Source organism: Nyctibius grandis, chromosome 4 (genome assembly GCF_013368605.1).
Source record: "Nyctibius grandis isolate bNycGra1 chromosome 4, bNycGra1.pri, whole genome shotgun sequence".
NCBI classification, from domain to species: Eukaryota; Metazoa; Chordata; class Aves; order Nyctibiiformes; family Nyctibiidae; genus Nyctibius; species Nyctibius grandis.
In genome coordinates this window covers 20,580,053-20,604,614 of record NC_090661.1, presented here as the reverse complement: position 1 = coordinate 20,604,614, position 24,562 = coordinate 20,580,053, and the positions used below count along the sequence as shown (strand labels likewise).

Sequence of the window (24,562 nt, the reverse complement as noted above, 5' to 3'; positions counted from 1 at the left end):
CGTTAAATCCTCCTCAGGCTTGAGCAGCGGCCGCCGGGCCGAGGGCGAGCGCCAGGTGGGGGACCGAGCCCTCAGCGGCAGGCACAGAGGGGCTCCCGGAGGCGGCGGGGGCAGGGCTGAGCCCGGCGGGAAGGGGAAGCGACGCCCGAGGGGCTCTGACGGGCCGGGCCGGGCCGGGGGCAGGCGGCCGCGCCGCCGCTGTTGCAGGGAGCAGGGGGTAGGGGTCACCGTGAGCTGCGCCCCCCGCCCACCCCGAGCTGCGCGCGCCGGTCACCAGGACAACCGGGGAACAGCCAATAGGCGTGCTCCGTGCCCGCCCCTCGCGCACAGGGGCGGCTGCGACGGCGCGAGCGAGTGCCTCGTGCTCCCCCGCGCACCAATCACCAGGCGCTCGGGGAGCTGGGAGGAGGTGCGCGCGCGCGCGCTCGCTCCTCGCGCTCGGTCGCAACCTCTCCCCATCCCCACTCCGGCTCCGGGCTGGAGCCGACAGCCAATCAGGACACAGCGAGAAAGCGTGAGGCAGCGGGCCCGCGTGCCGCGCTGCCTATAAAAAGGGGGGCCGGGGACAGGCGCGCGGCTCACTCGCCGCTGGCGCTCACGGCGGAAGGACGCACGCGAGGTGTCGCGCCCGCCAGCTGTTCCCCCTCCCCGCCGTTGCCCGCCGCCGCCCGCCCGCCTCACGCCCGCCTCACGCTATGAAGACCAAGTTCTGTAACGGCGAGACCGACTCTTCCCCGCTCGGGCTCCTCCTCGGCTGCAGCCCCGGCTCCGGCGGGGGCGGCGTCGTTCTCCCCGCCGCCGGGCAGCCCCCGTCGCCGCTGGCTCACGCCGACCCCGAGGGGAAGGACCCCGTCGCGACGGGCAGAGGCGCCACGACCCCGCCTTCCGCGCTGCTGCTGCCGCCGCCTGAGGAGCAGCCGCAGCTCGACCCCCGAACGCGGCGCAAGGCGTATCTATGGTGTAAGGAGTTCTTGCCTGGGGCCTGGCGAGGGCTGCGGGAGGAGCAGCTGCGCATCAGCCCCATCAGGTCAGCGCTGGGGGGGGTGGGGTGGTCCCTGCAGGGAAGGGGCGGGGCCGGTTGGTCGCTGGGAGTCCGAGCCGCTTCCTGACGCAAGAGGTGCGGAGCTGAGGGTCTCCCTCTTTTCCTTTTTTCTTTAACAAAAAAAAAAAAAAATCCTTCCTAAATTTGCGTTTCTGGGCGGAGGAGAGCGACTGCGCATCCGCCTCCCGCATTGGCTCTGGGGGGGGGGCGCGGACATCGCCCCCGTCCGCACACCGGCGTGGCGGGGTTTGCGGCGGGGCCAGGCCGGCTGGCCCCGCCGCCGGGAGACTCGCTCGGGGGGAGGTGGAGGGCCCTGGGTTCGTTGCGTCAATCCCCCCGCCCCGCCCAGGAGAGGGTGGTGGTGCGAGGTGGCTGGTGCTGCAGCGCGACAGCAGCGCTTCGGCCCTGAGCCGGGAGAGGGGCCCTGGACCTTGACGGTAAAAGTGATGGAGCTGGTACAAACCGCTGCACCGGAGCTCCATCCTGAGGAAAAAAGTGCCTTTTGGGGCGTGGCCCTGACCGTTCCGAAATTCAGAAGTGAGCAGGTAAATGTGATGTATGGATGATGTGAATCGTCTTTTAGCACATACAGCACATAACAAGTACTTGTGGCTCAGCACGTTGGCAGCAGAAATATGTAAATTGGGGATGTTCTAGAAGCCGCATGTAATGTGTTTCACATCCTTGCCTTCTCTGCAGAATTAATTAGTCTCTTTTTTGGCTAGTTAAACTGGTGTTTGTTCAGAGTTTCATTTTTTCAGACTGCTTGTCTAGTGTCTTATTAGTGCTTGATCATTCTACCTGATCAAATTTAGTCACATGCAGTTTCAAAGGATATGGTTGTCAGCTTCTCACCTCGAGTCCTGAGTTTGCTTTCCTAGTGTTTCTACTTTTGTTGATACATGAAATACATGCAAATCTACCCACAGTTACTAAGAGAGCATAAACTATTGGCAAAGCTCTGATATATAAAAGTATAATCAAAACCCATCATGCTCATTTCTAAATGTAAATTAAAAGCCTTATTAAAAGTGAGCAACTCATTGAAAGCCAGTGCAGATAGTATTTGTATTTTTAGATCATTTCTTCTCACTTGATGTGATCATAAGTTTATGAAGGGGAATTTTTAGAAGACTGATACTGTTCCTAAACAGTAGACTAGTCTGGTAATAAGTCTGTAATCTGACTTGCTTAATTCTGTTTTCATTTTTATTAGTGTGTACTGCTGACTTTGGTACTTACTTTCTAAAGCCTTAGATTTTAGCACAGTTATTCTTGCATTTCTTGGATTTTAGCACAGTTATTCTTGCATTTCTTGGAAACTTCCCCTCTGAGACACTACTTCAAAATGGCTTGATGGTTTCCGGATTGGGAGGAGAGCACGGGCTGAAACTTAAGAATGTGTAAAACCATGCTAATTGGCAGTTGCGTTTATTTTGGCAAAAGTCTTTTCACCGACTTTATCTACAGAGAATGCAGCATAATATTGGCTTGCTGATACTAGTTTTCACAAAAGTCAAAGCACTTGGTGTGCATTCTCCAATGTGTCTGTCAGTATTACCATTTTGATTGCATTAGTGCAAATCATGTTCATGAAACAGCTGTGAGGTACTTGGTATCATAGGATGAAGGGGTCCAGTCCTTATTGTTTGAGAGCAAAGAAATAGATTCGCGTCTAATCAAAATGCAAGTATATAAGCACATCTGATTGCTGTGGCTATGATTTGGGGAAAGCTATGGGAAGCTTTGAAAATAGGTGACCCTTTTTGAAGGGCTTACCTGTAAGTAATTTGTAGCGGTAGACTTACTGGTAGCTTTATGTGTACAAGAGTGAGATATGCCCTTTTGACCGTTAAGCAAGCTGCTGAGTCTACTGACGTTTCAGGCGAACAATACCTTTTATTAGACTCCCATGTGGATCTACTTGATTAGAGGTAACTTTTGAAGTCTGAAGTGCGTAAAACTGTAGTGAAATTTCTGTCTAATGGAGTTCAGCCTCAGTAAGACACTTCTGTTTGGCTGAGTAGGTATAAAAAAGGAGAGTTTTTGGGCTTTCATACACTGTGTGCAGGCTGAGCATGTGTTTAAGAAAGTAACATAACTGTACAGGATTTTGAGTTCTAGTCTGGTATTTTTTGTAAAGTGGGTTTCAGTGTGTTTAGCTCTTCTGTTTAAGTATTGCTGTTTTCACTAAAGTCTACGTCAGAGGCTTAGAAAAGGTGGCAAATGTTTTTCGAAAAAAACGTCTAGCACAGTTTAAATGAAGCCAGAAGTGTAGTTGATATAACTAACGAATGTTCTGATTGCATCTGACTAGTCCAGCTTTGCTCTTCGTTTGATATCCTTCCATCTGTCTGGTTTTTCTACCTGTTCACCTTCATGGTTCAAAGTTACTTCATATCTCTTGTCTCTAAACATCCTTTTTTGGATGCCTGCCAAGCCACCTGGTTCTCTTCTGTCGTTAGCATATTGTGAAGCTGCTGTTGTACCCCGTTTTCTTGAGATTTCTTTTTTCCTTCTCAGTCATTGACTTTGGATATGTAGGCCAGCCCTCCTTAAAAGAACCCAGAAAAAATATTTGAAAAAGCATTGACAGGAGTGTCAGGTTAGGACTAAGAACTGCATTTTAGCTAGTTCTTTCTTTAATGGTGAGACAGACAAGTTTTTTTCAGTGGAGTTGATTTGCATTTCTGTTTTGCAAATAAACCAGAAGTTTCAGTACTCTTTCCTCTTACAGCAGAGGAAGAAGTAATAAGAGAAAATCTATTCCAGAAGGGAAATTTGAAAACTTACTAAGGAACATATTGATAATGAAGAGGATGCAGAAAGACAATGTAGTAAAGAAAATGTGGGTTGAGTAGACTCGTATTTAGTGGGCTATTAGAAATCAAGAAACTTACTTCTCTAATCTAGTATCTATAAACCTGTAGAAAGGCTATGTATCTATACTATCATTTTTTTCCTGTAAGAACACTGTTGTAAAACAGTAATTATATGAAAAGCCAGCATGCTTGATAACCTCTGAATGATTGAAGCACAGGACTCCCTGATTTGTGTCTTACTGGTAAGATTGAGGGTTACTTTAGTTTTGACAAATACATGAGCAGTTTCTTTAAAATAAAGAACTGCTTTAATTGTAAATTTTAAAATTGAAAAATGATTCTCTAAGAATGATAGCGTAATTAAGACTTTCATCAGTGATGGTGTAGCACAGGTATTCAGGTTAAATCTTTGTAGCTGCCATCCCAGTGACACTAGCTCTTAATTCAAACTTAGGGTTTTATACTCACTGCATGGTCTTAAGGTTATTCTGCTTGTTTGTGCAACCGAGTACATCTGACAATACTCCGGCATCACTTTCTAGAAGTCCTGAAAATAATTAAGTTAGCAGAAGTCTACATCTTATCTTAGTTGCCTGTTGCATTTTACATCACTTTGTTCATAGCTTGAGCTGTAATTTGGATCCATAGATTTTGACGGTGAACGATACATTAAAAAGCATGAAGATGCCAATTGTTCTGTTGAAGCTTTGCATGTTATGATTTATTGGTACTGTTGGAAAATTTTCTCATGTTAGAGTAATCAGTTAATCATACTAAAAGGATGATTAGTGTGCTTCTAGTTTGTAGAGAATGAAACATGTATGCTCATCCAAGTTAGCTGATAAACTTACCTTTCTCTTGATAGAGGTGGCCTCAGCAACATGCTGTTTCAGTGCTCACTACCTGATACCATTGAGACAGTTGCAGATGAACCACGGAAAGTTCTCCTGCGCTTATATGGTGCAATCCTGCAGATGGTGAGTACATAGAGTACTTTGGGAGTGGGAGGGTTTCTGTAGCTTAATGGTGGTATTTTTGGAGATCTTCATTTGTGACACACTGCAAGTGTGTGCTGCTTTGTCCTTTGGGAATGTGTTTTAGTGGTAGTGGGGTAGATTGCTAGCTTAAAGCAGTTTTCTTTATAGTTTGTTGTTGTCTAGAACTTGCACTCCTTTCTATACAGATCCCGACTGGTGTGTATCAGCTAAAGGCTCATTTGCTGTGTGTTTGATCAGTAATGTTTTGTTTATGGTGTTAAGTTTGGATTGTGGTGTTTCAGGAAAGTTATTAATGTTTGCTTCTGTACAGTATATAGGACTTTGGCATAACTAGTAAGATTGCAAGAGACTAAACTGCTTAATTTTAATCTTGGTAACACGAATCTCAGAGATTGAAATTGAAGGTTTTGTCGAACTTGTACAGCACTTAAGCATTTTATTAGATCTCATGGGTAATTGTGTTGCTGGAAAATTTGATCTATAGTGTTAGAATAAAAATGAAGCACAAACATCAATACTGTACAGCCATCTCATTCCAAAACATGCTTTCCTAAATGTGTGATATGCCTTGTAGCTAGCATAGAAGCTTAACCAGATGTTTGTCGAACTCTTATAATGTTACTTTTCTTTTATTTGTTTAGTAAAATGTAAATAGCATTGAAATTTGTCAAACCTTAAGAGAAGTGGTTGGCAAATCTGTTTCAAATTGTAAGGTTTAAAATCAAGAATATTTTATAAAGGTGATCTCTTCTAAAGTTTACAGACTGTTACTGTAGGACTGTACAGCAGATCTTCTCCTACTCATCTCTGCTAGACACTTGATTATATTGTAAAGAAATAATCATAAGTGTTTAACCTTATGAAAAATTGCAGCTTCATAAAATTACATTTGGATGTTGGCACTTGTTTGTTTGACTTAAAGGATCTGGCTTTATTATCCATTAGTTTGATATTTTCCAGTACTCAAGTCACTTGCTTTGAATAACTGATCCAATATCAGTAGGAGATTGGTCCTGAAATTTCAGCCCATTCTTCCTGCTTATGCTGCCTTGACCAAACCTGCTATTAAAAATCTCATTGAATACTGTCACTTAACTGGCTTCAAAGTGTTCTTTTATTATACTATATGAGGTATTAACTTTCCTATGGTAGCAAACTTTACCAGAAATATGTAAAAGATTCCAGTGGTTTGAAATAGCATGAAATGCTTGGCTACACCACTGTATGTGTATTTGGAAAGTTAAACTGTTAAACAAGAAAAGTGTGTAGAAGTTCATTAATTCAAGCTTAAATAGTCTTTCCTTTAGTTAAGAGAAACAAAAAGCAAAGTGAAAAAAATGATGATGAGAAACTTTCTTTTTGAAATGACTTGTAGGGTTGATGCTAAGAACTTTTTTCAGAATTAGTATGCTGACTTAATATGTAGAAGGCTTGAGTAGGAACATGGGCTGTAAAACTGCTGTAGCGGTAGGACATCTGTTGCCCAAGAGCTGTGAAGAAATGTGGCCTTTCTCTTATATTTCAAAGGAAAAGTAAAATAGACTATAGAATTTGGTTGCCCTCTTCTTCCCTTTTTTTTTTTAACTTGCCTTTTCTGTGCCCCTATCCACTGAAGGAATCAAAATAAAATTTTGGGCTCTAAAATCAAAACTAATTCAGTTTGAAAATTGAAAGTGTGTTCATAACTTTCTAACCTTTCTACTCTTGGTGTTGAAGGATCTTTTGAGATGTCTAACTTCCTTTATTTCCGTAGTGGCAGTGAAAGGACTGCTCTTGTTGGTGCAGTTCACTAAAGGTTAAGTAAGCAGAGAAAGTCCCAAGGTAAAACTTTCAGATTGCATTGAGGTTCACAATTTTTGTCAACAAACATTTGTCTCTTCCAGCCCCTCTACCTTAAATGCAGGTTAAAATATAAGCAAACTGTTCTATTGGGGTATTTTGAAAACCTCACTTAGGATTCTTACGAATTTCTGGGTGGCATAAGCAGAATCTTATGACAAGCCTGTTAAGAGGGAGTAATTTGATGGGGTTTTTTTAGTAATGTTAGCTTATGTTTAAAGCCCTATAGAAATTAAGGGACACTGCTTAAGTAAATTGAGTTTTGAGACCTTATGCTAAAATCACGACAATTCTCAATGACTTAATTGTAACTGCCACTGGGTATTAGTAGTTACCACTTGTTTGTTTGAGCCTTTGTAGCATGTTTTAACTCTTGTCCATTTTACTTTTTGTTGAAATTGGAGCACAAAACAGTGATAATATCAGTTCTTATTCCTTTACTGTAAATACCATAGATCTGTAGCAATCTGCACCAAATTATTATCTATACAGAAGACAAGTTTAAGTTAAAATTTTGAATAGAAGTGAAAAATAGATACCTGATACTAACTTAAGAGTGAATGATACTGGCACCGTAATTCTTTGAGCCACCTTTTAAAGGAACCTTTTTTGCAGTTTGAAAATAGCCCCAGTTTGCTTATTGTGAATCTTGGAAGACACAAATGTCAGTACATGAAACTCATCCAATATAAACCATGCCAGTTGGCTAAAGCTGCCACACAGGGAAGGCTTTGTGCCTTCCTCTGTCATAGCTGATATGTTTAAGCCAATTTTTTGTGTGCATGACTGTTTTGGGGGGAGTTGGGAGGAGATAACAGCTGGCTCGGCCATTATTATGAATGGTCGCACTGGCATGGATGTTTAAAAATCAAGGACTTCTCTTGAGTATATCCTTGAGCAGAACTTTTTTTTAAGACAAGTATTTGTGCTTGTGACAGGTTGAAGTACTAACCACATTAAAACTCAAATGTTTGAGGCACAATGCAGATATGTTCTACATTGAAAAAAGGGAAATGTCTCACTCTGCTTCACTTACTATTCTTGCTCCAGCTTAGTTGCTAAATTTAAAGGGGAGCATTGAAAGTAAAACTTCCTCATGAGAAAATGTCTTTAACTGTTGGCTATATCAATGTTAAAACAACTGAAACAAAAGGTTCTCCAACAATATGCCATTTAATGTCCAGACCTAAGATTGGATTTCATATGTAGATCACTGTAGTGTTTCTATTTAAATTCAGAAGAACCAAAACTTCCCACATCTTAGAAATGCTGATAGGATTTCAATGTAAGATAGCATCAATGAAAAAAAGAAGCTCAAATTAAGGTGAATTTCTTTGAAGTTCACCTATGAAAAGGTAACTTGGGGATTGATTCCCATTCTTTTATGCATGTCAAAAGAACGTTGAACTCTAATTCACTGTGTGTCTGTTATTTTGCAACAGCCAAAACAAAATCTTATATATATATGAGGAAAAACAAACTGGTATAACTAATGTTCCCTTCTGGTCTCTCAATTTCTATGTGAGCAGATGCAAAATAAGTATAAATGTTGCCACAGTTCTGTGGTAAATCTTTTTCCATACCTGCCTTGCTGCCTTTTATTTTTTGTAACTAAATAAAATGGAGACTGCTGTGTAACTGTAATTATCAACGTCTTCTGTGGTTGTTGGTGTCCATGTCTGTTTGTAGCATGGAGTAACTACAAATCCCTGGCACTGGCAGACGGCTTGAAAGAAACCAAGCACCTCTTACGGGGATATATTTGTGTTGGGTGGAGTTAAGGGTATTCTGGGGGTAATGTACCACTTTAGTTGTATATGCATGTGTTCTCTGCTGCAGGCTTGCCCATGCGATCGTGCCTAGAGCACTCTGGTTTCCAGGTGACAGACACGATTCACGGTATAGTATGAGATCTCTGAAGTTGGAGCATTCTCTACAGCTTTCATTTTCTTTAGTACTGGATTTCATTGTTTAAAAATAAGGCTTAAGTAGCACCAGCTACTGTCTGTGCATCTGAATGTTTACAGTGATAACAAAATAGCAAGTACTGCCCCTTCCTTTCCTCTGCTCCCTCATAAGAGAATGGTAACTTGAAATGAAGAGGATGAGAGATGTCTTTGTGGCTTTTGTCGGGTTTGAGCTGGGAATTATTCTTCTCATGCTAGATTTTAGGACTTAAGCAAATTAGTATAAGTTCCTTCAGGTCTGTCAGGGATCAGTGATCAATGGCAGATTCTTAGAAGCAGAAATAGTTATTGCTGAATCTAAAACTGTTTGTGTTCCCATACCCTGAAGTTCAAATCGATGTCTTCCAACAGCTTCTAGAGTTAAGAAAAGTTTCCCCTGCATAGATTGCCTCTAACCTTTCAGGCAGTTCCTTGTAGTGTTGTAGTTCCTTGGGATTTGAATTCCTAGGGATTTGTCTAAATCACAGTATTGCAGTATTTTAAAGTCCTGAAAACTATTAAAGCTGAGTAAACTCAGAAAAATAGAATTATAATGTAAGAGGTAAATTTGTGGGCAGAGCTAAGGGTTATTTGGGGAAAAAAAGTTGCAAGTTCCTCCTCTACACAGAATTCTCCTGCCAGGTGTCATTTGGGATTTTTGATACAGAGGTCATCTTCTAGCTACAAGAGAAATAAATTTGGAGCATTAGGGAGAAGTTGATGAAGAACTCAATTTTCTGTGTCAAACTGCCAGATGTTATAAACACTGTCTGGTCATCTTCTGATCACAGATCAGATAATGTGCAATGTCTCTCATTCTAGGACTTCTATCTTATACCTGAAGCTTCCTGCCTTAAAATCAATTTACATGATCACAAAGCAGATTCTATGACAACTTCTGTTGTCTCTGTGCATATAGCTGTCCTCCCTTACTAAAATTGTAGTGAGATTTCTTAATCTGCTTTGAGAATAAACCTTCCCACAGTAAAGGAAGCACTGAAAAAATATTTAAAGAAATCTTAAAGATATAGAACACATGTCCATTTCTAGTTAATATTTCCATATAGAGAGAGTGATTAAAAACCTACAGCAGTTATTTAGTCATTCTCTTATTTGGGTAATTAAAATCTCCTCATTGCTGCTGAAGTAAATAGCTCCCAGAGTTGGACATAAGTTGGAGTAAGCTATTAGAGTTTATAGAAAAACTGAAGTTTTGATTGGTTTAGCCAAGAACATGAGCTAAATATGTAGATCAAATACTTCATGGTATGAGATATTTCACTTTGAACCACTGTTCTCATAAGGGACTGCAGTCAGAAAACAATCAAATCCTACCACTTTAACACCTGTTAAACTCTTAAACTCTTAAAACTTCTGTTACATAAAATTGCATCCTGCTTACTTCATTCTCCTTGACCACATGTACTGGAGACTTTCCTAATTCTAAGCTGAGTACATGGCCACTTGAGAAGACTGATCCTCTCCAAGCTCCCATTCATATTTGCAAGTTATTTACAAATTGCTTTGTATTCATTCTCCTCTGGACACTAATGCTCCATGCTGAGGGAACAGAAAAGAGGAAGGGATGCTGCAGAAGTCTCCTTTTCTGATGACTCTGCAGGACACATCCCTAACTGTCTCTTTCTAATGGCACAGTAGATGCCATTAGGTTATCTCCAGTGCTAATTTGAGGTGGACTGTTAGAACTGGATAGCTCTTCATACAGTATGACTTCTGGAAAGTGGATGCCAGTTCAGGTTCTAGGGAAAAGCCTAATCTGCTTACCTTCTGATGAACTGAACCGTTCTGAGAGCACCATTAATCAGGAAAGACTCCTGGATGGTGAGTAACTTTCTGACTGTTCAAGAAAAATCTGTGAGATGCAAGAGTGGTATTGATGTAGGACATGCTTGTTCAGAGAAGCCCTCTGTAAATGACTTTAATACTATTGAGTAGTTATGCATTTAGCTTTAGTGAATATGTTTTGACTTTATTAACTTTCTTGAAAGTAATATAAACTAATAGTTTTCATATTGTCTTGTTTTAAACTTATTATCCTAGTGGAATGGGAAGTACTTCTGAAAGACCATTGATTGATGTTAACTATACTTCTTCTATAGCTTCTGAAATACTGTAACTGTGTAGCTTGTGTAAATCATTAGCTTGTTGTATTGTACTTAAGGCAATGCCTTAACTGTATTCCATTAAGTTCATATTTCCACCCTTGTTTTGGACATGTTAGAGCTTTGGAACAGAAAGGTACGCACATGGTTCCTTGAATCAGATGTTTTTGTTCAGAAGGTGGAGATGCAGGCTACCTTTATGGGCCTCTAAAGCTAGTCTGGTTTAAACAGTCAACGGTGGAATTGCCACATAAATAGCAGCCACAAACTGTTGCTAATTCTAAGCAAATATTTGCTTTCTCTTCTCCTTACCTTCAAGCCCTTTAAAGGACAAGGTTTTTATTACATCTTGAATTTTAAATGTGCAGCTCTGTTAAAAGCATGTGCCATTGAGGGTTCAGTTGCTGAGGGTATGGTTTTATACTCTGAAACTGCTTTATAATGACTGTTAACAATCCCAGCACAATACATTATGCATGGGATTTGTTAAAGTTTTGCTAGTATACTGCAGTTCTTACTGAGACATCTTTAGCTTACATGGACAATTCCTTTGAAGAGAAGCCTTGGATTTGCGCGGCCAGAGGTACATTGTACGTATAGCCTAGACAGCATACTGTCAATGAGGAAATTCGAGTCACAAGAAATTTGGAAAATAATGTAATAGAAAAAAGCAAGCGCTTTGCAAGCTTCATAACATGCCTGTTCTAATCGTCCTTCTAAGACTTTTATGTAAGCTCTGTAATGTGTCTCTTAAGTGCTTTATCTGCAAGAGGAATATCATCCCAGATGTCATGTAGAGGGACTTAATTTTCTTTTAATTGAAAATGTACCTCTAAGCTTATGATACATTGAAATCTTGTTTTGAAATACTGGGAAACAATAAAAAATACCTGAAAATCAGTTCTCAGGCTATTTATAGGGGTGGCTTAGTCTCAGTGGCACATCCTTTTGCAAGATTTTGGAATTGTTGAAGTAGTATGGTGGTCAGAGGTCAGATGGATACTAGTGCTGTAGCTGTCACAGATCAAGACAGTGTTGAGACATCTAGTTAATTGTAGGTGGCACTTCTACTCCCTTTGTTCTGGTGGTTGCAGGTTAATCATGTCAAATTTCATCTTCTCATTGTGTTTGCTTTTTCTCATTCATAGAGGTCCTGTAATAAAGGAGAGTCTGTACAGTCTCAGAAGGAAAATGACTTGCAAGTGAGTAATTAAATTTGCTTATTTCACAGAATTTTATAGGTGATAGGGAAATGTGGTGATCCATTCTAAACCAGTAGTTACTCCACCTGGTGTCTAGGCTGTGTTTCTAGAAACCATAAACAGTAATGAAGAAAAGAAATCTATTTCCTTTTATAAGTAACATTATCATGTGAGTGTCTGTACATGGTTTGGAAAGATTTAAGCATTCCACATTAACAAGAAACACTCCCCCAATTCTACCCTAAATGGTTTCTTACCATTTCTAACATTGGTATCAGTACTGCTATTTCTAATACCAGCCTCTTCTTTCTTTAGTAGAGGAAGATCAGTACTCTGCTTTACCTAATACCTATTTTATAATACATTGATGAACTCTTCTGAGGAAAGTATATGGAGCTGGAGAGAACTTCCTCTTGAACATGAAGTGTTTCTGATTAGCGTTGTGCTTGGATCATCTGTGTTCTGCAAACTTTGAAGTTCTTGCATTTGGAACCATTTCTGCTCATGCAGCATAATGTTTAGCTGAGTGTAATTTTTCATAAAGTCATCTGAACAGAATTTGGTAATTTAGATTTCTAACATGGCAGTATTTTTTCAGTAAGGAATAACATTCCAGCCTGTTAGCCAGATGCTTTGCTCGTACTATGGTTTTTCAGCTCTAATGGTTTTGGCAGCGATTAGGGAGAAGTACATTTTACTTGTTAAGTGCTGCTTTTCTCCCCTGGTATTTTCTGCCTTCTGGGAGTGCCATCTGAACCAATTCAAGCATTTGGGTTTTTTTTCTAGTGAGTTGAAACCGGTTTTTAAATTTCTGTTGTTGAATGACTGCTTTTGAAATTTTGTTGAACTTTCAGTTACATTTACTGGAAGAGCTTCAGTCAGTTGAACCAAGACTGAACTAAAAAATGAACTGATTTCATTCGTCAGTTTTCTTCAGAAATGAAAAATGGAGGTGGCTTTATTTCTCCTCCACCCCAATCCAGTAAAAAAAAAGTTCCTAAAGTTATAAAAGAAAACAGAAATCCAAACAAGTCCCACCCTGGTGCCAGCAGCTCATAGAAGTTTTACAGTACAGGAAGCAAGGCTTTAAACTTCAGAACTGTCTTCATTTGTTGCCTGAAAATAGTGATTCTGTGCTGGTTGGTTATTGTTTTCTGCTATTAATCTCGTAGTGCTGGAACTTCACTGTGGGATCAGTGTACTCAAGAATTCCTGTCAGGATGGATTTTAATTTTCTTGAGTCTAGGTAAAAATTGTAGGTAGGTTAGATCAGAGGAATTAATGTCATCCTTCGGAGACAAGAAAGACTTCTGGGTAACCTTTGAACCAAGGTTACCCACAATGTGCCCTTGTGGCCAAGAAGGCCAATGGTATCCTGGGGTGCATTAGGAAGAGCGTGGCCAGCAGGTCAAGGGAAGTTATCCTCCCCCTCTATCTACACTGCCCTAGAGAGGCCACACCTGGAGTACTGTGTGCAGTTCTGGGCCCCCCCAGTTCAAGAAAGATAAGGAACTACTGGAGAAAGTCCAGCAGAGGACTACAAAGATGATCAGAGGACTGGAGCATCTCTTACGAGGAAAGGCTGAGGGAGCTGCGTCTGTTTAGCCTGGAGAAAAGACTGAGGGGGAATCTTACCAATACTTACAAATACCTTAAGGGCGGATGTCAAAAGGATGGGGCCAGACTCTTCTTGTTGGTACACAGCGACAGGACAAGGGGCAACGGGCACAAACTGAAACATGGGAAGTTCCATCTGAATATGAGGAAGCGCTTTGTTACTTTGAGGGTGACAGAGCACTGGAACAGGTTGCCCAGGGAGGTTGTGGAGTCTCCTTCTCTGGAGATATTCAAAACCTGCCTGGACATGACCCTGTACAACGTGGTGTTGGGAAACCTGCTTTGGCAGGGGGTTGGACTAGATGATCTCCAGAGGTCCCTTCCAACCCCATCCATTCTGTGATTCTCTAATCCCAAAATGTTCTGGATCACTAGCAAAAGCATTGTAACTGTTCAGAGCTGCCTGGTGTTTGACAACTGTGACTAGAGATAGGATAGTCTTGTATTAGCTCATAAGGTCTTTTAACAGGGATTTTCTGTGCTTTACCTTGGTTTTGCTATAGTTAGGGCTAAATTTCCTCAAAATATTACTACTTCATGTATTTTATAGTGAGCTTTTTCTTGAAGCAAGAATAAAGCAGAAGCTTCGCTTCCAACTGAAGTATAGAAAAGCTTTTGATCTCTCCTCACCTGAATGGGAGTTCTGTGCTGGAAAAGTCTTGTAAAGAGTGTTTATAATTCTTAGGTTTGAAATGGAACATTCAGCTCTAAGTATTCATTTAAAAGTGTGAGTGGTCAAATCTTCTCCAGAAGCTTGTTTTAAATACAAGTGCTCATGGTTACATCTGTTTGATTAAAATTGAGAGCTTCAGAGCCTAAAACAACAGGTTGTTGTCTTGGCAGTGTAAGTATATTGCAAAGTATTTGAAGGCATTGAGATACATAATTTACTTAGTTACAATGCTTGATACTTTAAAAAAAGTCATCAGATGAACATTTAACTGAAGAGTTAGACACCTAGATTTGTTCAGTGTCCATATGAAGTATGCTATAGAATTTTCTAATGTCCTTGAGTAGTTTATTTCCACACCTATACTTGACAGTAGTGTATGGAGTAGAGACTTGGTAAAAGGTCTGTCAGGTATTATGAAGCAGAAGCCTTTGTGCCTGAGACGCATAGATGGTATTATTCCACAGCTTTCCTTGGACTTGTTCTTAAGTGGCCATTCTGTTACAGTAGAGAAAGTTCTTTTGATACTCAACTTTTTTCTTGTTTGAGTCAGGCACCAGAGCATTCATATTGCATATTCTTATACTGCTGCTTTTAGATAATATTTGCCTGTACTTTTTAATTTTGAAGCAGATCTTTCATGGAGAGATGCAGCCATCCTTGTTAACACTGCTGGCACAGAATTTTACAAACTTGCAATTGTGTAGTTGTGGATTATCTGAAGATGCTAAATTTTTAAGCATGTCTTAAGCATGACTAGGGCTAGGCAGACATGTGGCAGAAGTAACCCAGAAGCGCACTGTTGAATAACTGGAAATTTCACTATTTCTGGTTGTCACTTCTGATGCATTAAGGGACATCTTAATGAAGAACATTTCTTTGGCACTTACTCTGTTATCCAAGTATCATGAGTTGGTTTTTCAGTAAGAAGTGAAAACAAGGAACTGACATCTTAATGGGACCAGCCAACAGGATTGCTGTAATCAGGATTTTAAAACACCCTGGTGTTGTATCAGGCACAGGCAAATTCAGTATCAGCTAATAATGGAATAGACATTCAGTAACCTGTATCTAATTTGCTTTTTGGTGCTTGGCATTAGGCTTCAGAACAGACCTGAAAAGTTCAGATCTGTGGTGGTGAGGGCATGTGAAATGATTAAAAGTGTACATATATTTAGTGCATTAGTTCTGCTTTGAGGAGTTGAGATGGAAGAACAGTGGAAGATATGGATGCAACATGTTCATATGCAAATTGTCTTAAACTCTCAATTTATATTCTTGATTACTCTACTTTTTATTGAAGTTAATGCTTGAGAACATAGTTACATGAGTTTTTCCTACACTTCAATATGAAATGCTAGAATTTCTTGAGAAGATGCCAGAATAATAAGGTGTGGGCCAGTAATACAAAATCATTTATCAATGAACTGCCTGGAGCGTACTCAAGAGTGGAAGTCGTATAGAAAGTTATTCACTGTCTGAGACTGCAGTGACTACAGTAACACAAAAGGCTCTGTAGTCCAAAATACCCGAGAGCTTTCTTAATTTTGTGCTCTTAATTCTTATGCTTTTAAGTGTCATGGGTCAGGCTTTGTGATGAGTTGCTCAAAAGTAGGCAGAGGCTTAGGAGACCTCTAGGGTTTGAGTACAGCTGGATTCTGGTTAAGGTAATTGCTAGAAGTAGTGATTTATACTGTGGCTTCTGTGTTTACTTACAGCTAATCTTACCCATCAAGAAAGCTATATACTTCAGTGATTTTAACTGTATTTTTGAGATATTTTGTATTTCTATTAATTTTTAAACATCATTATAAAAAAGCTGTCTGCTTGTGATTGTTACGGACTGAGTTTATTGATGTAAGGAAAACCTTGAAGAAAAGTTATTGAAATATGAGGTATGTTTGGGGGTAGAAAAGCAAGGATGTTTGTTCATACACATGTGCTCCATAGCAGCGGAGTTTAAATTATGCTCTTAAAAAAAAAACAAACCTAAAATGTGCTTAACGGAAACAAATCCTAAATCATTCTGCTAAATGAAAAATTGGTTAGTTCAGTCATTAACTTCATTCACTTTGCATAGTTAAAATGTCTTTTTGTGAGACAGTGTTCCGAAGTGTGTTAAAATAGCCAAGGATAATATTTATAGTTCCTGTGCTGTGCTTCAGTGGGATAAACTCCTTCAGGAAATGAATTTGCAGAGTTCCCACAGGTTGGGGAGGGAAGAGAGGGTGTTTTGGTTTTTTACATAGTTTTCCTTTGACCTGGCCCACCAACAGTACCTGTTAAGTAATACAGGTTTTCCTCCCCAGCTTTAAACTTAAAAGCAAAATACTTGTGTTGCTCCCATGCTAACTAGAAGTTATTAGTCAACAAACTTCCATTAGTAAAATCTTGAGTCTTCTTTTTAAAGCTAACCCTAAAATTTCTCACTTTGTAGCAGTTCAGCTATTGTGCACACCTAAGTTCATTTCTGTGCAAGCACCAACTAATACTTTATTTTTTTTTTGTAGGGGGCAGAAGCCATGGTTCTGGAAAGTGTTATGTTTGCCATTCTTGCAGAGAGAGCTCTTGGCCCAAAGCTGTATGGAATCTTTCCACAAGGGCGACTGGAAGAATTCATTCCCGTAAGTCCTGTTCATGATTAGTTAGCGGGCTGCTGGTAGCTGTTTTAATTGATCATGACAAGAAGGTCTCTGGACTGCCCAGAAAAGCAGGGATGTGGGAATGGAGTACTTGGCAGCCTGTAGTAATTGCTAGCTGTAATTTGATACAGTTGTAGTGGGTGTTGGAGAGCCCAATTATAGCTCTTGCCAGGGAGAGATATCTAAAAACTCTTCAGCTGTAGCAGAGACTAATACATGAAGATAAAAAGCCTGTTAGGTACCAAACATAGCACTGGAAGCTATGGAGTAACACTTTCCTTTTAACAGCAACAAGAGCAGATGCTTTTGATGTTCTTAAATATTTATACCCTGTCTGCTTTGAAGATATTCTTAACGTGAGATGTGATATTCCTCAGGTCTTGATCTAGAAGAGAATTAAGTCATAAGTAAGCTAGGCTGGCTAACTCGGCTGTTCCAAAGTCAGCAATTTTGTAAGTTCATTTGGGATGAAAAAAGTAATTGCTTGAGTACTATGCTAGTATTTTTTATTGTACTATATAGACCCTGATGCTAGTGTTTGTAATTAATCACACTTTTGTAATTAATCAATTAACTGTATTTTAAGAATACTATGTTTTATTACAGAGCAGGAAACTAAGTACTGAAGAACTAAGCTTACCTGACATATCTGCTGAAATAGCTGAGAAGATGGCTAGATTTCATGGCATGAAAATGCCATTTAATAAAGAACCTAAGTGGCTTTTTGGAACAATGGAAAAGTAAGTTATGAAATACTTTTAAATATGGAAAAAAGGTGACCTGTTGTAATTTTGATAAACAAATCATTCTTCCTGGATGCCTGAGAGCACAAGCTCTCACTGTGCCCAGAAACTGTTTCATAGTTACTTGAGGAACTTAAATTACCTTGAGGAATAGTAACATTTTCTTTAGTAACTTTTTTAAACTTTATTGATTTTAGTTTAAATGATATCTTGGTATGGGAAGACTAATATACTTATTGTCACAAATGCTGTACTATTGTCTCTGTTTTTAACAGATATCTAAATCAAGTGCTGAGGATTAAATTTACCAGAGAATCCAAAACTAGAAAACTGAACAAACTCCTCAGTTACAATCTCCCCCAGGAAATGAAAAATCTAAGGTAGGCTGACTTTTTTTTTTCCTACCACTATCATCCAATTTGCACAGTTTCAGTATGAATTTGTAAACTTGTTCAAATGAATTATATGCTATAATACCCTATATTCATTTTGCTTTACAAGTTGGGGATTGTTTTTGGTTCTGTAACTAACCTGAGTCTCATGACTACAAATAGATATGATCCATTGCTGATCTGACTTGCTGATTAGTGAAGTCTAATTATGTTGTCCTGATCTTGGGCTCCTAACTGAGAAAATAGGGTCTTGATAGAAATGAATAGTGCTTCAGATTCTTACAACAAAATCCATTTGTTATTTGGACATGGAACTGAACTTAGTGATTTGTTACTTACAAGATCCTATATTGCTGTTCTCTAGAGCTTTGCTTGAAGCCACTTCATCACCGGTTGTATTTTGCCACAATGACTGTCAAGAAGGTAAGCTGCTAATATTTCATGACCTTGTTCAATGATACAGTATTAAGCCTTTTCTGGTCACTTGTTTGCTTTCTTAGAGGTAGTCAAGTTACTGAGGTACTGCCCTGGCAGCTGACCTGAAAAAGCAGCCTGTGCACTCCCAAGTGTGCAGCAGTTGCAAAGCAAAGTGCATTGGCTTCAGCAACCCCTCAGGCTAATTAAGAGAACATCTAGTATCATAACTGGAATAAGCCAAGCATGTATGCATGGTCTGTTAGTATAGGTGAGTTGATGATGGGAGTCTTGGGTGTTTTCTGTTAAGACCATACCTTCCTTAGCTGTGTGCAATAAACATGCTCAGGGTAGGATATACTTTAGTCCTTCTAAAAGAAAGATACTGAAAAAGTAGAGTGAATGGTGAAAATGGAGACTGGGGTAGTTTGACTCAGCAGTTCTCAGCTTGTACTGGTAAGAAACATTAGGAAAACCTTATTCACCTTTTTTAGTGCTCTCTCTCTCTGGGAGTCGTGGAGCGAATAACAATTTTTTTGAGCCAATTCTCAGAAGAGATGAAAAGGAGGCAGGGCTGACGGCGTTGGGTATGCTGTGGTTGTGGTCCCTGTCACCTGTACAGTGGGTAAGCTTCCAGTGAGCTGGAAGGATGCTATACTAGGACCATATGCAGGGCTGTTTTGTTCTCAGGAGTCCCAGCCTTCTTAGCTAAGGCTGAGGAATTGGCCTGGAAGAGGATGGCCCTGGAGGGATAGGCACATAAGGACAGGGAGTGTGAGGAGGAAAAAGCCACTGATCTGAGGTCTGAAGAGCTAGCTCAATAGTGGTGGAGTTTGAGGTCTCATTGCTGGTGTGGTGAGGTGCAGTACTGGAGGAGTCAGAGTATGATAGGGCTGGGACAAGCTTTGGAACCTAGATTTCCAGTGCAGGGGTGGGGGGAGCAAAATACTGTGCTTGTTCTGTTGTGCATAGAGAACAGATGTACCTGTTGGAGAGGGGACAAACTATTGCAGAAACTGAAATTATGCTAAATTTATTTACTAGTTGGCACTTGATAGAGGCAGACTTGATGTTTTTCAGATGAATTATAGTGACAAAGTGAATTGAAAGACAGATAAAGCAATCTCACTGTTATAAAGGAAAAGGCTGAGCTTTTCTATAGGCACTGGTTATGCCACATACTAGAATAGCAAAGTGATCAGTCTGTGGCTTTCAGGCTGCTGAAAAGCAATTCCTGTTCCAAGTGTTGTGTGATCAATGATAGTGCTATGCAGGTATGAGAGATGCTGCATAATTTAGATCTCGAGCTGTGGAAACAATCAGTTCGGCAAGGGCTGCTAAGGCTGACACTGTCACCTTAGTTAGCTGCAAGATAAACACTGGAGAAGCAGGACCCATGGGAGAAAAATCTACCTCTGCCTGTACAGAAGAAAACTTTCTTGCTTTCAGCTTTACAAGGTTTATAGTATATATCTCAACTTTCAGTGAGCTGGTACACAGCCAGTGCAGTTTGGCCTTTCATATCATTCTTCTGCACAGATGTAAGGGATAACTGGCATTATCAGCTGCTTAGACATATTTACAGTGTTTCTTAAGACAAGAGTTGCTTTTCTGTAATCTTCCTGGGATTTTATTGAATATGCTGTATTATCTTAAAATTTTCAGGTAATGTCTTGCTTCTGGAAGGCAGAGAGAATTTGGAAAACCAAAAGCTGATGCTCATTGACTTTGAATACAGCAGCTATAATTACCGGTAAATCACTTTATTTTCTGTTCAGCAGGAAAGTGTATTACTTTGTATGTGCTACAGTGAGAGCAAGTGCTGCACTGCTGATTATCTGTCTGTTCTAGTGAATTGTGTTCCGCTCTTAGTGGTGGACAGCAAATACAACTACTCAAAATAGCTCTGGTCCTGATGATGTTGAGTATAGGCATACAGCAGAGTCAAAGCTGCTGGAGCTCCTTGATTGTCCAGACTAGAGGGCTTGTTTATGCACAAATGGCTTCTTGCTTGTGTGTCAAAATATCTTTCTAGTGGGGAGATGAGGAGAAGGGTAGATTGTGTGTGCAGGTATGTATGTAGAGCAGGTTTGCTTTTGCATTTTCTTCTTCAGTCCTTTCAAATGGCTTTCTCATCTGTGCATATGAGAGTAGTCCTAGGTTTGTCACTACATGGTTATGCAAAATGCTTTCTGTTCTTAACTCAGTCATCTAATACCTGTGTTTAAAGATGATCTAAGTGTGGGGTGTCACTGGGATCATTAAACATTAGCATAGCTGGAACATAATGGCACCCTGAATTCTGAATTCTGATAATGTAAAAGTGGGATATGTTAAATACTTTGAGTATGACCTCTTTGCCTGCAATAATGCTAATGTTAGAGATGCATCTGATTTCATGCTGAGATGTAGTGTGTACTCAAGTATTTTACCTGTCTCCATTGGTATAAAACTTGGTAGCAAAGTGTAGTATTTTTGTGTAGCTGGTAGCTTTTATTCTGAACTGCCAGTCTTTACTAATTGATTTTAACTTGCAAAAAAGTTGTATTCTAGTCATCAATTCTCTCCCTCCTTTCACAAGACTGCAGTAAGTTCAAGTAGCCTTGTGCTTTTAAACTTGATTTTTAGGTTTGCATAAGCAAAACCAGATTGCTAGTATGCAAATATTGAGGTACACAGTCTTTATCTCTTTCAGAGGATTTGACATTGGAAATCACTTCTGTGAATGGATGTATGATTACACATATGAGAAGTACCCATTCTTCAAAGCTAGTGTTCTTAAATATCCTTCAAAGAAGCAACAGGTAGGCATGTAAGACACAATTAACAAAATGCTGGTGTCCACGGTCTTCAAATCTTAAGTGTCTCTTCTAGTTCTGTTTTGGACTTACTCTGTCCAAAGACCTTTCTTCTGTGACTTCCTTAAATATAACACTTTCTCTAATCCTGACTACCTTTGCTTTAAAAATCGTAGAAACTTCATAATAGCTATTCAGGATAGTATATTTACTATGTGCCATGTAGCTCTCCACCACAAAAAGTCCAGTAGTTGTGGATTGCAGCTGTGAAATTAGTTGACAGTAGCAAAATGTCATCTGTTGTCCTAATAGTACAGCTTTTCTTAAACCAGACTTCTAAGCCATTAGTAGAACCACCATTAATCTTAAACGTAACTCCAGCACTGTCAATATTTGGAAAAAATAAATGACAACTTATTGAAAGGCCTGCCTAATTCTGCAAGAAGCAAATACGTCTTGAGAGAGAGTTGTAACTCTGTTTACTTGCCTTCCAGCTTCATTTTATCTCCAGTTACCTGTCTGCATTCCATGATGGCTTTGAAAATCTGAGCAATGAAGAAAAGTCCAAACTAGAAGAAGAAGTGTTGATAGAAGTTAACAGGTAACTTGTCTTTCACAACTGTGTCTTGAAACTTCCACTGTGATACCTGTACTTGTATAACTGGAGAAGCTTCAGCCAAGAGATATTCTAAGCTGTTTATATGTGGTAAAGAAAAATCTGTCCATTGTGACCTTTAGGTACATGGTATACACTTTTAGTGGAGTAAACAAAATACTACTCTGTGGGGAAGCTAATGGAATTATTTTTATAATGTCATACTTGAAGAAAAGGTGTGGACATCCCCAAACTAGGGAATACTCTTCTAACAGGATATTGAAATAAGGTGGTGTGACTTAGCTGGGTATTTCAATAAACATAGCCTTGTAATTTCAGGTTTTCCCTTGCATCACACTTCTTCTGGGGTCTATGGTCTATTATACAAGCAAAGATCTCATCCATTGAGTTTGGGTACCTGGTAAGTTACTGAATTGTTTCATGTAACTAAAAATGTAAACTCTAAGTAACGTGTGGTACATTATCAGAAAGTAAATGAAATGGTCTCTTACAGCAACTAATATCTTCTAAGTGGAGTAACACTTTTTAAAATCAATTTGTTACTAGTTTGTTCTCTTTTCTTAATGTAAAGAACATCTAAGATCGTAAAAACTTCAGAAATTGTTCCCATTGTTACGTAGAGAGACTATAGCCTTATGTGTCAGGCCTTGCAGTGGGATGATACCTTGCAGTGAAGTATTCTTCTGCAATATGAGATCCTGTGCAAGAGGGAAGCTAGCATGTAGTTAAGTGTGAATTTGGAAATTGAGTAGTCAAAGTGCACATGTGACATTGATACTCAGTGTGCAATGATACCAATGCCAGGCAGCTTGTACTAGAGAAGGGGATCAGTCTAACTCTTGATACATGTGTAGTGTACTATAAAGTGATATAACTTTCAGGTACACTGAATGTCCTGCAGGAAGTGTTGCAGGAGTCATCCTTTTTAGTGAATCCTGACCTTTTTAGTTCCTGTTTTTTTTCTGACATGCTGGCAGCAGCTAGTAGTGTTAGAGTTGAAATAAGATTGGAGGAAATTTAAATTAAGAGGCCAGAACACCTCTGGAGAGATCATCCTTCCCAAATAGAGCTAATTAACGCATTGAGATGATGGATTAGGAAGGTAACACAGTTAATACCTTCATTACGCTTCCCCATCCCAAATAAGAAAACTCAGCTGTATTTACTGTATTGAATACTGAACATCCCTTGTTTCTCCAGGAATATGCTTTATCCAGATTTGATGCATACTTTGATCAGAAGAGGAAGCTGAAGGTGTGAATGTGGGAGGAGTGACGTGTTGGTTACTGTATGAAGAGGGCAGCTGGACAGAACTTACACTGTGCTTAGGCTACTGTATATCTATCAAAGGTGTCACTGAATTCCAGTTCCTTGGAACGCAGGTGTACAGTACTGAAGACTGTATAAAAATGACTTGTTTACAGTTTCGTAATACTTGGAATGAGATTGGGAGGCAAAAGTAAAATACAACAGTGCAATATCTTTAAACCTTTTTCATCTAGAAGGTATTTTATATTATGGGAGAAGCTTACAGTTGTCAATACCACATGCATCAGAGCAAACAGTGTTACTGTGATTACGTTTTCTAGGAGGTTGTTGGCATTATGGTTTATGTTGTAAGTGGAACAGTTGTAAAACATGATCCATTGTAGACACTGCCTCTTAATGAGAAGGAAAAGCGAAGGAGACAACTGTTAAACTGTGCAGTATGCTTAAAATCTACTGTGAGATTAGGTTCAACATGCCCCATGAACACTATCTTCAAAGCTGCTGATATGTTACACCACTTTAACCATAAAGCAGCTAAACACATTGAAGCAGTATGCTTTAAAGTGTTATCTACATATACATGAATGTTTCTCTTAAGCTGGTGTGCCTGTGAAGTACGAATGAACTTTGAACTGGACATTCTGAAGGAGTTTGTCTTGAACTGTTCATTCCATGTCCTTCAATAACATGCTTTAACCCAGCCTGCTTGTCTCTTAAAATGCTGTGTCCTGCACAGGGGGTCTGTAGGCTGGCAGCACTGGGGAGAGTGCCTTGAATTGCTCTAGCAACTCCCCAGATAGCTGCATTGGCTTTGACAATACTTGTAATTTGAGCCCATCTCTCCTCTTGTGTTGACACAGTATATGGCTGTAAGAAATAGTAGAGCCAAAGACTGTGGAGAATGCTTCAGGAAATTGCTGTTTTGCCCATCCAATGCTTACATGGCTTGGGAGGTGCTTTTCTTGCACCTTCAGTTCTCATCGTGTTCCAGCAGTCCAGTAAAGTGGAGCGTCTTGTGGGGAACAATAATGTGTATATTGAAACTTGAGTATAATCTGTGTACATGTCATCTAAAGATTTCTTTAGATTTTTGGGAGCTTGTTTATTTTGAGTGTTATTTGTTTGTGCTTTCTAACACACTGTATTATAAATAATAAACTTCTAAGTCTACCTTTTTCACTTGTATAGCAAATACTGTTTCAAGCAGCTGAAAAAATGTGCAGCATTTAATGTACTGTATAGCATAACTTGTAAAAGCAGTCTCTAGTATAAAGAATCATTTTCCATACACTCAATTATTAAAACTTTATAATAAATATAAAGCACTTAAAAACATCATAGTTGATATTCTTAAGACTTCTTTATATCTGCAGGATAAAATAGATGCTGTTTCTGGCCTTAATCTATGCTGGAAGTACTTTCTTGCTTA

General features: G+C 39.8%; 1 protein-coding gene across 1 annotated transcript; it reads left to right on the top strand.

The window, feature by feature from the left end:
- The first annotated feature begins 601 nt into the window (after positions 1-601).
- On the top strand, positions 602-24,335 carry CHKA (choline kinase alpha). The gene is made up of 12 exons (XM_068398721.1): positions 602-1,027; positions 4,730-4,841; positions 11,919-11,972; positions 16,770-16,883; positions 17,508-17,641; positions 17,920-18,024; positions 18,401-18,459; positions 20,116-20,203; positions 21,146-21,254; positions 21,743-21,849; positions 22,183-22,264; positions 23,065-24,335. The coding sequence occupies exons 1-12, from the start codon at positions 696-698 to the stop codon at positions 23,122-23,124; spliced, it is 1,356 nt and encodes a 451-aa protein (XP_068254822.1). The 5' UTR covers positions 602-695; the 3' UTR covers positions 23,125-24,335.
- Positions 24,336-24,562: the final 227 nt, after the last annotated feature.